The 13,795-nt window shown below is 47.5% G+C and overlaps 1 protein-coding gene across 1 annotated transcript; it reads left to right on the top strand.

Annotated features, from left to right (window-relative positions):
* Positions 1-2,527: 2,527 nt before the first annotated feature.
* On the top strand, positions 2,528-12,959 carry LOC110509299 (serine/threonine-protein phosphatase 2A activator-like). Its single transcript, XM_036967218.1, has 6 exons — positions 2,528-2,893; positions 3,261-3,348; positions 3,479-3,543; positions 3,852-3,970; positions 4,394-4,512; positions 12,857-12,959. Exons 3-6 carry the CDS (start codon positions 3,525-3,527, stop codon positions 12,957-12,959), a joined length of 360 nt encoding a protein of 119 aa, XP_036823113.1. The 5' UTR covers positions 2,528-2,893; positions 3,261-3,348; positions 3,479-3,524.
* The last annotated feature ends 836 nt before the right edge of the window (positions 12,960-13,795 follow it).

Genomic DNA, 13,795 nt, shown 5'->3' with positions numbered 1-13,795 from the left:
ACTACCCCCTGTAGTGCCTTGCGGTCGGAGGCCGAGCAGTTGCCGTACCAGGCAGTGATGTTGCAGCTGTAGAACTTTGGATCTGAGGACCCATGCCAAATTTGTTCAGTCTCCCGAGAGGGAATAGGCTGTGTTGTGCCCTCTTCACGACTGCATTGATGTTTGGACCATTATAGCTTGTTGGTGATGCGGACACTAAGGAGCTTGAAGCTCTCAAACTGCTCCACTACAGCACCGTCGATGAGAATGGGATGTGCTCGGTCCTCCTTTTCCTGTAGTAACAATCATCTCCTTTATCTTGATCATGTTGAGGGAGAGGTTGTTAACCTGGCACCACACGGCCAGGTCTCTGACCTCCTCCATATAGGCTGTCTCATCGTTGTCGGAGATCAGGCCTACCACTGTTGTGCTGTCAGCAAACTTAATGATGGTGTTGGAGTCATTCCTGGCCATGCAGTCATGGGTGAACAGGGAGTACAGGAGGGGGCTAAGTACATACCCCTTGAAGGGCCCCAGTGTTGAAGATCAGCGTGGCGGATGTGTTGTTACCTACCCTTACCATCTACGGGCGGGCCGTCAGGAAGTCCAGTTGCAGAGGGAGGTGTTTAGTCACAGGGTCTTTAGATTAGTGATTAGCTTTGAGGGCACTGTGGTTTTGAACGCTGAGCTCTAGTCAATGAATAGCATTCTCACATAGGTGTTCCTTTGTCCATGGGGAAAAGGGCCGTGTGGAGTGCAATAGAGATTGCATCATCTGTAGATCTGTTGGGGTGGTATGCAAATTGGAGTGGGTCTAAGGTTTCTGGGATAATGGTGTTGTGAGCCTTGACCAGCCTTTTAAAGCACTTCATGGCTACAGACGTGAGTGCTATGTGTCAGTAGTCATTTTGGCAGGTACCTTAGTGTTCTTGGGCACAGGGACTATGGTGGTGTGCTTGAAACATGTTGGTGTTACAGACTCAGTTGACAGACAGGTTGAAAATGTCAGTGAAGACACTTGCCAGTTGGTCAGCGCATCCTCAGAGTACGCGTCCTGGTAATCCGTCTGACCCTGCGGCCTTGTGAATGTTGACCTTTTTAAAGGTCTTACTCACATCGGCTACGGAGAGCGTGTTCACACAGTTGTCCGGAACAAATTATTCTCTCATGTGTTTTTCAGTGTTGCTTGCCTCGAAGCGAGCATACAAGTAATTTTGCTTGTCGGGTAGGCTTGTGTCACTGGGCAGCTCGCGGCTGTGCTTCCCTTTGTACTCTGTACTCTGTACTAGTTTACCACATCTGACAAGAGTCGGAGCCGGTGTAGTATGATTCAATCTCAGTCCTGTATTGACGTTTTGCCTGTTTGTGTGTTCGTCGGAGGGCATAGCGGGATTTCTTATAAGTGTCCGGGTTAGAGTCCATCTCCTTGAAAGCGACAGCTCTACCTTTTAGCTCAGTGAGGATTTTGCCTGTAATCCATGGCTTCTGGTTGGGGTATTACATACGGTCACTGTGGGGATGACATCCTCGATGCACTTATTAATGAAGCCAGTGACTGATGTGGTGTACTCCTCAATGTCATCGGAAGAAACCCGGAACATATTCCAGTCCCTGCTAGCAAAACCGTCCTGTAGCTTATCATCTGCATCATCTGACCACTTCTGTATTGAGCGAGTCACTTGTGCATCCTGGTTTAGTTTTTGCTTGTAAGCAGGAATCAGGAGGATAGAATTATGGTCAGATTTGCCAAATGGAGGGCGAGGAAGAACTTTGTACGCATCTCTGTGTGTGGAGTAAAGGTGGTCTCGAGTTTTCTTTCCTCTGGATGCGCATTTAACATGTTGGTAGCAATGAGGTAAAACGGATTTAAGTTTCCCTGCATTAAAGTTCCTGGCCACCAGGAGCTCCACCTCTGGATGAGCATTTTCCTGTTTACTTATGACCGTATACAGCTCGTTGAGTGCGATCTTAGTGCCAGCATCAGTTTGTGATGGTAAATAGACAGCTATGAATAATATAGATGAGAACTCTCTTGGTAAATAGTGTGGTCTACAGCTTATCATGAGATACTCTACCTCAGGCGAGCAAATACCGCCTATCAAATAGGGCTATATTCTGTATACCACCCCTACCTTGTCACAACAAAACTGATTGGCTCAAATGCACTAAGAAGGAAAGAAACTCCACAAGTTAACTTTTAACAAGCCACACCTGTTAACTGAAATGCATTCCAGGTAGTCACCTGATCATCGGATCAGGTGGTCATCAGGTAGTCTTGAAGCTAGTTGAGAGAATGCCAAGAGTGTGCAAAGCTCTCAAGGCAAAGGGTGGCTACTTTGAAGAATCTCAAATATAAAATATGTTTTGATTTGTTTAACACTTTTTGGGTTACTACATGATTCCATATGTGTTATTTCATAGTTTTGATGTCTTCAATATTGATCTACAATGTAGAAAACAGAAAAACCCTGTAATGAGTATGCGTGTCCAAACTTTGGACTGGTACTGTATTAGAGGGATCATGCAGACACAATGATTATTTCCTTTCTTTTTTTTCTTTCTAGGCTGACACGGACAGCATTTAATTATCTTTCTCAGAATCACGAGTCTAACATAGTGCAGCATTAGAAGTAGGAGCAGAAGTTGATACAGGATCAGATCGTTTTAAAACCCCGTAACGGTTAACGTTAGGAGTGGGGATATGGTAATCTGACCCTGTGGTTAAGGGAAAGGAAACTCTAGCTATTGGGACACAGCTGACATGCCTTGACAAGACTTGACCAGTCTCAACGTCTACTCTTCAGGCTCCTCCCCTGAAGATGATACACCACATATCCCTGTCGATCAGACCTTCATGGTGCCCAAAAAGGAGATCAGCATGGTTTCTGATAACGGGAAGTGAAAATGTTCCCAGGTACTCCACACCTATGATGTGTCTATAGGCTCAATTCTTAACCCCATTAGCCCCTAGGGTTTAGGTCTATTGCTAGGGTCTTGGAGACACCCACTACAGGGACTCCCTAGCCTTGTCCAGTAAGACACCCCCTTTTAAGTTTTCCATTGCAAAATGTTTTCCATGTCTTCCTTTGCATACCCTAAAGAACGCAACCCAGATAATCAGCATGCCTCAGTTTATGTTCATGTAGATAAGTCTTTATTATCCCAACCGAGTAAACAAATGGTACGGGAAACCTGTGGAAACATTGCAATCTCTCAGGTCCTCCAGAGTACTGACTTGCCATTGTCTCTCTCTTTTTCTCTCTGTGTCTGTGTGTGTGAAGGCGTACACTGATTACATAGGATTCATTCTGATGCTGAACAAATGAGTGAAGGGGAAGAACACACACACTACTGTTGTGCCGCCTTCTCGTGAGTTATTGAGTTGTTTGGGAGGGGAAGGGCATCTGCAGCCATAGCAAAGCTGTCTATCAATCAGTGTGAAGATGGGCAATGCCCCCCTCTATAAAGGGTCCCATAATTGTGTTCTTTCCATCATCAGGTTGACAGAGGGAGAAATTGGGAGAATGGGATCATATTAAGCCACAATGCCTTTGGCTGTTGTTGGTGAGCAAACAACCATTCGCTACAGAGTTTTGGAAAAGTATTCACACCCTTTGTGTTCTTTTCACATGTCTTGGCCAAGACTGGTGTCAATACATGGTGAAAGCACCTTAGGCAGCGATTACAGCTTTAAGTCTTTTTGGATAGGTCTCCACTAACTTTGCATGTCACCTCAATAATAATTGCCCATCCTTCTTGGCAAAATTGCTGAAGTGCTAATAAGAATCAAACATACCCAAAGAAAAACAGTTAAATGTCAGGAGGGTTTGTTTTGGGGTTTTATGTGTTTATGTTCTCATTTCAACCCATAGAGAAGCTTCTGGCTTTGTTGGAGACTCTGGACCAGTCGATAGATGAGACCCCTCCTGCAGACCAGCTCTCTCGCTTGGGCGACAAGGCCTATTGTGCCTGGTATGCCAAGCTCGACCAGGTAAGTGCACACACACACGGACACAGACACACACACACCCATGCACACACAGAGAAAGAAAAATAATATAAAGACTACCTTCGTCTTCAGTGTTTTTTGCATAAGTGGGAAGCACACAGGTTCCTTGGATAATGTACATTGAGACAGGGAGTTTGCCTTATTTCTAGCTCTTAAGCATAGAAAGAATACAGACACACACACACACACACACACACACACACACACACACACACACACACACACACACACACACACACACACACAGGGTTCATCCTATCCACAAGTGTTTTAATAAAATGTTAATTTAAATTGTTTGTGTGTGTTGAAGATTTTGTTGTGGTATGTGGTCGTTTTGCCTTCAGTTAAATACGGTGATTGTAAGTCGCTCTGAGTTTCTGCTATATGTATTGTGTGTGTGTGAAGGAAGCAGAGGCCCTGGTTGCAGCAGTCTTCCCAGAAAACAAGGCTGCTGCAACTCCAGAGATAGCTGTGTATTTGAAGGAGGTGGCGGGCAACTCCACCAGGATAGACTACGGAACGGGTAATAATGATACACACACTAGGGTTTCATATTTTCTCGAGAATCTACCAATTTCCCTTCCAGAGACAATTGCAATAAATTAGTGGGTGTCCCTGTATTTCCGTTCAAACCGGAAGTGCATGTTTAAAAGCATATAATACCAGCAAAAATTATGCCACTGTAAATGGAGAAATATACACATCAATATGTTTCCTTTTTTTGCAATTTAATCAACTCAAAAGTTCTTTGTCACCATACTATTTTGTTGATGTAGTTTTAAGGTATCCTAGGGCTAAGAAGCACTGTTGGCCGACTGGTAAAATATTCTGATAACTAGTGAAAATTACATTCGTTTTAGAGTACCTTTGACTGAAAGATGTCAGGAAGCTTCTTGGCCCTTTTCTCTCCCCTGGTTATTGGGGAATTTGGGGAGGTTGTGGCTGCAACTCCATCCTAACCCGCTTATTGTGGTGACTGTCACAGGGAATATCAGATTCTGTGCTAAACAAACAGGCCTAGGCTAGCGCGGAATCAGCACAATGGACAGCGCAGTGGAGCAATTGCCCGCAAATCTGACCAGTAGGCCACCATGCCAGTGTTTTCCACAAGCCCATGGAGAAAAAGCCAAATAGAAAAAGTAGCTAGACCGGCTCCCCTGGGCTAGGGAGGGCCCCCAGCGAATAAGCTATATTTTGGTGGCCTCTGGTAGATTCCAATGCTGGAATGTATTTTCAACTAGCAACTATCAGGACATGAAACTGATCACGTGTTCACACTTTTACAGTGTCATCCGCTGTTTCATCCGCTGTTGTACAAGATTATTTAAGAGGCATTTTCTCAGCTTTCTGCAATACAGGTAGGATTGAAGAACGAAGCAGGTGTTAAACATTTACTACACAGAAAGCAGCAGTTGATTACTACATTGTCAACACTTTGATTAAATCAGTAGACCTATATCAATATATTTAATGATGCCATGTAAATATGATTAGCTTTTAAAACAATTCAATCTGTTTTCTTTTATCATATTTTGAACCGAAGTGAGGCTGTCTGTCCACTTGCTTAACTATTGTTCCTGCAGTGAGGTGGATTGACCATCTTCATAGAATGTTTTCATAATATTATCTGCAGATAATCGCTAAAAAGCCTACCCGTATGCATATTAACGATGCAATTTGCTAGGCTACTGACGAGTCACTCACTTTAATATGTCACTGTCTGGCAAGTTCTTATGTACTTCATATCGAAAATAAAAACGAGCTCTTTAGTTTACTTGTCCGGATGCGATACCTTGGTCATATAATTACGTTATATGATTTATGAATGGCAAGGATATATGAGATCAAATTTATTAAATCAGTTCAACTCCTTTTATAAATCTAGTCAAGCTTGCACACATCAGCCCACTTGGGCCAGTTGGCCAAAAATCTACTGGCCAGAACAGATTTTCTACTGGCCCGGATATTGTGTAGTTCTTAAATGCATTGGCATGCTTTCTCTATATATTTAGCTATTAATAGGCTACTTTTGGTTATTATAATATGTATAAAAAACTGTGTAATATAATTTAGCAAAGCAAGACATTACTCTATTCTTTAGAATTGCATTGTATTAATTGCATTGTTTCTAAAGATTTGAAAATGGGATGCTGACACTTTTAAGACAGGCATTCCAAAATAGATATCAACATGGCTACAGTAGGCTAGCCAAGATGAACTCTAGGTGTCTTTTTGTAGATTATCAACAGTAGCCAATATATTGCTAGTCTGTTCACTATTGAAAGTTTACTTTTGGAAATCACTTTCCCTAAAATAAATTAGGCTCAGCGAGTAGATTGATGGGCACTTCTTTTTGCTCTGAACAACTTGCGTGTGCTGTGCGAAGGCATCAACTCATGTACTGCTCGAGAAGTTATGACTTGCTTGTGAGCGTGTGGTAAATGAACGGCCAATCATATTGCTCAAGAACAAATAGTATGACATACGAGTGTCTTTAGTGGTTTTCCGTTGTAGACTGCGACAAAGCAGGTAAATGTTGAACTGGAATGAGAAAGGGACCACTGGCCCAACTGACACATGTTTTTACTGACCCCGAGCTATCGTTAACCCGATAGCCTATTGTTTTCTGGCACATTCATTTATTTTCTAAGTGGATTTTGACTCATCGTTACCACATTATATGTATGGGATGTGGAAATTGATGCTCCCTCCCTCAGTGTAACTGAAATTTGACCGCAAACACCCAGGTACCGAGAGGCGGGACAATACAGTAGACTGTCAAACCAGCAGCGTTTCCCTGTCATCGCTCACTTCCTATCAATAGATTGCTAGAAGATGCATGTCGTTCATTCTAGCGGGAGAGGGCTCTGCAGACCTTTTTTCTGACTAGCGAATTGAAAAGTAGCCTAGTTCATTTAAGTGGAAAAAGTAACCGGCTGAAAAAGTGTCTGTAATCGGCGGTATGGCCGGCGCTAGTGGAAAACACTGCCATGCCCCCACTTTTGTTAGCGTAATGTCGTGAAACAATGTTGTGGACACTGTGTATTAGCCGTTTTGTGATTAGCAACAGTTTATAATTGAGCCTCTGTCAGAGATTTTAATGTGAGATGGAGGTGTTACGATCTACTAGGTGTGGTGGGTGGAATCAGGCGCAGAGAGCAGGGTTCAGTCGTTTTCCTCAGATTTATTCCCCAGCGCAACAAAAACAGTCACGCCACCACACAGGGCGTAAATACGTTGCTAGTCCAAAACAACAACAGGACTAAACAGTCCGGAGAATAAATACAATAATAAATCACACCAACAAAACACAGAGTAACAAAAACAAGCCCGCACAAATACCCAGCGGGCCTAGTGCCCTTAAATACCCTACAAACAAATCCTAATACAAAACAGGTGTACCCAATTAACCAATAACCCAAAACAAACGGAAAGGGAATCGATGGCAGCTAATAGGCCGGCGACGACGACCGCCGAGCACCGCCCGAACAGGAAGAGGCACCAACCTCGGCGAGGTTCGTGACAGTACCCCCCCCCTGACGCGCGGCTCCCGCAGCGCGCCGACCCCGGCCTCGAGGACGACCCGGAGGACGAGGCGCAGGGCGATCCGGGTGGAGGCGATGGAAATCCCTCAAGAGGGAAGGATCTAAAATGTCCCTCCCCGGTACCCAGCACCTCTCCTCCGGACCGTACCCCTCCCAGTCCACGAGGTACTGCAGGCCCCTCACCCGGCGTCTCGAGTCCAGAATAGCTCGTACTGTGTACGCCGGGGACCCCTCGATGTCCAGAGGGGGTGGAGGGACCTCCGGTACCTCACTGTCTTGTAGGGGACCAGCTACCACCGGCCTGAGGAGAGACACATGAAACGAGGGGTTAATACGATAATAAGAGGGAAGTTGCAATCTATAACACACCTCGTTTATCCTCCTCAGGACTTTAAATGGCCCCACACACTGCGGCCCCAGCTTCCGGCAGGGCAGGCGGAGGGACAGGTTTCGGGTCGAGAGCCAGACCCTGTCCCCTGGTGCGAACACCGGGGCCTCACTGCGGTGGCGGTCAGCGTCTCTCTTCTGCCGTTCACTGGCCTGCCTGTGAGAATCCTGGACTGCCCGCCAGGTCTCTCTAGAGCGCTGTACCCACTCCTCCACCGCAGGAGCCTCGGTCTGACTCTGATGCCACGGAGCCAGGACCGGCTGGTAACCCAGTACACATTCGAATGGCGACATATTCGTGGACGAATGCCGAAGAGAATTCTGGGCTAACTCTGCCCATGGGACGTACCTTGCCCATTCTCCTGGCCGGTCCTGGCAATACGACCTCAGAAACCTGCCCACTTCCTGGTTTACTCTCTCCACCTGCCTATTACTTTCGGGGTGATAACCAGAGGTAAGGCTGACCGAGATCCCCAGACGCTCCATAAACGCCTTCCAAACCCGAGATGTGAACTGGGGACCCCGATCGGAGACGATATCCTCTGGGACCCCATAGTGCCGGAAGACGTGGGTAAAAAGAGCCTCTGCAGTCTGTAGGGCCGTAGGGAGACCAGGCAATGGAAGGAGACGGCAGGACTTAGAGAACCGATCCACAACGACCAGAACGGTAGTGTTCCCCTGAGAAGGGGGAAGATCAGTAAGGAAATCTACCGAGAGATGGGACCATGGCCGTTGTGGAATCGGGAGGGGCTGTAACTTCCCTCTAGGAAGGTGCCTAGGAGCCTTACTCTGGGCGCATACCGAACAGGAAGAGACATAGAGCCTCACATCCCTAGCTAAGGTGGGCCACCAGTATTTCCCTCTAAGACCCCGCACTGTCCTATCGATCCCCGGATGACCCGCAGACGGTAGTGTGTGAGCCCACCGAATCAACTTATCACGAACACCAAGCGGTACGTAACTTCTGCCAGTCGGACACTGTGCAGGCGCAGGTTCAACCCTCAATGCCCGCTCGATGTCCGCGTCCACCTCCCATACCACTGGGGCCACCAGCCGAGAAGCAGGAAGGATGGGAGTGGGTTCGATAGACCGGTCCTCAGTGTCATAGAGACGGGACAGCGCGTCGGCCTTAGTGTTGAGGGAACCTGGTCTGTAAGAGATCGTAAATCTAAAACGTGTAAAGAACATGGCCCACCTAGCCTGGCGCGGATTCAGTCTCCTCGCTGCACGAATATACTCCAGATTACGGTGATCAGTCCAGATGAGAAAAGGGTGTTTAGCCCCCTCTAGCCAGTGTCTCCACACCTTCAGGGCCTTTACCATAGCTAGTAACTCCCGGTCCCCCACATCATAGTTCCGCTCTGCCGGACCCAGCTTCTTAGAAAAGAAAGCGCAGGGACGGAGCTTCGGTGGCGTACCCGAGCGCTGAGACAGCACGGCTCCAACCCCAGCCTCGGACGCATCCACCTCCACTATGAATGCTAACGAAGGGTCCGGATGCGCCAACACGGGAGCCCCAGTGAACAGTGCCTTCAACTGGTTGAAGGCTCCATCAGCCTCTGCTGACCACCGCAAACGCACCGGCCCTCCCTTCAGCAGTGAGGTAATGGGCGCCGCTACTTGGCCAAAACCCCGGATAAACCTCCGGTAGTAATTGGCAAACCCTAAAAACCGCTGCACCTCCTTTACCGTGGTCGGAGTCGGCCAATTACACACGGCATTAACGCGGTCACACTCCATCATCATCCCCGAGCTGGAAATGCGATAACCCAGGAAGGAAACGGCTGGTTTGGAAAACACACATTTCTCAGCCTTGACGTATAGGTCATGCTCCAGCAGTCGCCCAAGAACCTTGCGCACCAGGGAAACATGCGCGGCGCGTGTGGCAGAATAAATCAAGATGTCATCAATATAGACTACCACACCCTGCCCGTGCAAGTCCCTGAGAATCTCATCTACAAAGGATTGAAAGACGGCTGGAGCATTTTTCAACCCATACGGCATGACGAGGTACTCATAGTGGCCTGATGTGGTACTAAACGCTGTTTTCCACTCGTCTCCTCCCCGAATACGCACCAGATTATACGCGCTCCTGAGGTCCAGTTTTGTGAAGAAACGCGCTCCGTGGAATGATTCCACCGCCGTAGCGATGAGAGGTAGCGGATAACTAAAACCCACTGTGATCGAATTGAGACCTCGATAATCAATGCACGGACGCAGACCTCCCTCCTTTTTCCTCACAAAAAAGAAACTCGAGGAGACGGGTGACATGGAGGGCCGAATGTACCCCTGTCTCAGAGCTTCCGTGACATATGTTTCCATAGCCAGCGTCTCCTCCTGTGACAGTGGGTACACATGACTCCGGGGAAGTGCAGCGTTCTCCAGGAGGTTTATCACGCAATCCCACCGTCGATGGGGTGGTAATTTGGTCGCTTTCCTCTTACTAAAAGCGATAGCCAAATCGGCATATTCTGGGGGAATGCGCACGGTGGAAACCTGGTCTGGACTCTCCACCGTCGTGGCACCGATGGAAACTCCTAAACACCTCTCTGAACACTCGTCTGACCACCCCTTAAGAGCCCCCTGTTTCCAGGAAATAAGGGGATTGTGAATAGCCAGCCAGGGAACCCCCAACACCACCGGAAACCCAGGTGAATCAATAAGGTAGAAACTGATCCTCTCCCTATGATTCCCCTGCGTTACCATGTCCAGTGGAATCGTGGCCTCCCTGACCAGCCCTGACCCTAGCGGTCGGCTATCTAAGGAGTGCACGGGGACAGGTGGGTCTATCTGCACTAACGGAATACCCAATTTACGGGCGAGTCCACGATCCATAAAGCTCACAGCTGCGCCTGAATCGACTAGCGCCTTATGCTGAAGAGAGGGGAAAAATGCAGGGAAAAAAATTAACAAAAACATGTGACCAACAGGGAGCTCTGGGTGAGTTTGGTGCTTACTCACCTGGGGTGACCGAGGAGCGCTCTGCCGACCATCTCGACTCCCAGAGGGACTCCTCCAACACCGGTCCGAAGTGTGTCCTCTCCGTCCACAATAGGAGCAGGAGGAGCCCCCTCTGATCCCCCTAGATGCAGCTCCTCCCAACTCCATCGGAGTGGGAGTGGGAGAGCTGGACGGTGGAATTAACAGGACCCCTTCTGAACGCCCGCGGGCAGCTAGCAGGTTGTCCAATCGAATAGACATGTCTATTAGTTCATCCAGGGAGAGAGTTGTGTCCCTGCAAGCCAGCTCCCAGCGGACGTCCTCCCGGAGACTACACCGGAAATGGTCCATCAGGGCCCTGTCATTCCACCCAGCACCAGCAGCTAGGGTCCTAAACTCCAACGCGAAGTCCTGCGCGCTCCTCGTCTCCTGTCTGAGGTGGAACAGTCGCTCACCCGCCGCTTTACCCTCTGGTGGATGATCGAACACTGCTCGGAAACGGCGAGTGAACTCCAGGTAGTTGTCCCGAGCTGAGTCTGGACTGTTCCAGACTGCGTTAGCCCAGTCCAGGGCCCTGCCCGTTAAACAGGAGACGAGGAGGCTCACACTCTCCTCACCCGAGGGAGCCGGACGCACGGTAGCCAGGTAGAGCTCCAGCTGGAGCAAAAATCCCTGGCACCCAGCAGCCGCTCCATCGTACTCCCTCGGGGGGGAGAGACGTAGTGCGCCGGACCCAGAGGACGATGTAGGTGGAGTAGGTGGTGTCGGGAGTGGGGGAGCTGGGGTAGATGTCGGGAGACCACTCCGCTCCCATCGTTCCATCCTCTCCATCATCTGGTCCATCGCGGTACCAATCCGATGGAGGACAGCTGTATGGTGATGAACGCGCTCCTCCATAGTGGGGAGAGGAGTGGTCGCTGCTCCTGCTGACTCCATTTCAGGTGGTGCGGGCTTCTGTTACGATCTACTAGGTGTGGTGGGTGGAATCAGGCGCAGAGAGCAGGGTTCAGTCGTTTTCCTCAGATTTATTCCCCAGCGCAACAAAAACAGTCACGCCACCACACAGGGCGTAAATACGTTGCTAGTCCAAAACAACAACAGGACTAAACAGTCCGGAGAATAAATACAATAATAAATCACACCAACAAAACACAGAGTAACAAAAACAAGCCCGCACAAATACCCAGCGGGCCTAGTGCCCTTAAATACCCTACAAACAAATCCTAATACAAAACAGGTGTACCCAATTAACCAATAACCCAAAACAAACGGAAAGGGAATCGATGGCAGCTAATAGGCCGGCGACGACGACCGCCGAGCACCGCCCGAACAGGAAGAGGCACCAACCTCGGCGAGGTTCGTGACAGGAGGTTGAGATTGGATATCGTCTACTGTAACTGCGTCGAGCAGTCGTGTGTAGCCTGCAATTACAGTAGCCTAAGAAAATCATGCAAAAAGCATAAGGCAGGAATCATCAAATATATGTTTTTCTTGAGTGGGTGGTCAGAGGGATGGAACATAATTACAAATCATTTGTAAACTGCAAAATGACCTCAAGAAGCCCAGATAGATAAATGATTATGTTTTAGTTAAATATTTTAAAACCTTGCCTACATTTTGTATGCGATCACTCAACGTAAATTATTGATTATGCAGAAAGCAGAGAAGGCTGCAGAGAAGCCTGATTTTAGACTTTGTATATAATTTAACATGTTCATATAAATAAAAGCTAGACAGTCAAAAAAATATATATATAATTTAGCAGTATTGATTTTGTTATGTTTAAGCAAAATAACACAGCATTAGCCATAAAAAAAAATGCATAGAATTGCAGGGAATTGGCTTAAAAATGCAAAAATGTCTCTATACCGCCAAGACGGGAGACTCCAAAATTCAGCTGCACCGACAGGCTGAACCAAACCCATTAACACGCCCCCTGCCATACCCACCACCTAAGCCCCTTTTTGATCCCGAAAGAAACCTGTGTTTTATCACATCACAAAGCTGCACTTGCTGTCTTCTTCTGCTGTCTCTGCAAGATCAGAGCTCTCAGGGTAGATGACCAGTTGGCCATCATTTTCAAGGTGTTTGGCAGGTGAGGCAGGCACTGTGTGTTAGTCCTGCATGGCTAAGTTTTCTGGAGCTGCACCAACCCCATGTCGGCCACATCAATACTGAGCCCCACCCGATCAGGACAGGTTATTCCCCCGGAACCTGACCCACCCGCATACAGTTGTTCCGAGAGCCGATCCACTATCCGCCATTTAACATACATTTCTTAAATGTTTTTTCATGACTCCAGAGTAGCAGACTTTATTATTATTATAATGATTAGTATTATTAGGCTATTATTCTTTCATTTATATTAAAGTATTATATATTTTTACTTAACCTTTATTAAACAAGGCAAGTCAGTTAAGAACAAATTCTTGTTAACCCGTTCAAAAGCACTTCAATCTTTTGTCTGAGGCTGCTCCAAGATGCCGCTGGCGGAGAAGAGGTATTCGGAGTGGACTTCTAGTACGACTCAGGATGCATGCACACCATCCATCTAATGTTCAGTCTCTGGACAATAAAGAGGACGAGCTCCGTGCGAGAATCTCCTTCCAGAGAGACATCAGGGACTGTAACATACTCTGTTTCACGGAATTATGGCTATTTTGGGATATACTGTCCCCATCCATACAGCCAGCTGGGTTCTCAGTACAATGCGCAGACAGGAATAAAGAACTCTCCGGGAAGAAGAAAGGCGGGGGTGTATTTTTCATGATTAATCATTGGTGTGATTGTGATAACGTACAGACACTCAATACCTTTTGTTTACCCGACCTAGAATACCTCACAATGCCATACATATTATCTCCCAAGATAATTATCTTTATTAGTCATATTCCCCCTCAAGCCGATACCATGACGGCTCTCAAGGAACTACACT

The sequence above is a fragment of the Oncorhynchus mykiss genome, chromosome Y (genome assembly GCF_013265735.2).
Source record: "Oncorhynchus mykiss isolate Arlee chromosome Y, USDA_OmykA_1.1, whole genome shotgun sequence".
In the NCBI taxonomy this organism is placed as follows: Eukaryota; Metazoa; Chordata; class Actinopteri; order Salmoniformes; family Salmonidae; genus Oncorhynchus; species Oncorhynchus mykiss.
The sequence above is the reverse complement of the archived record's forward strand: the minus strand, read 5'-3'. Positions and strand labels throughout refer to the sequence as shown.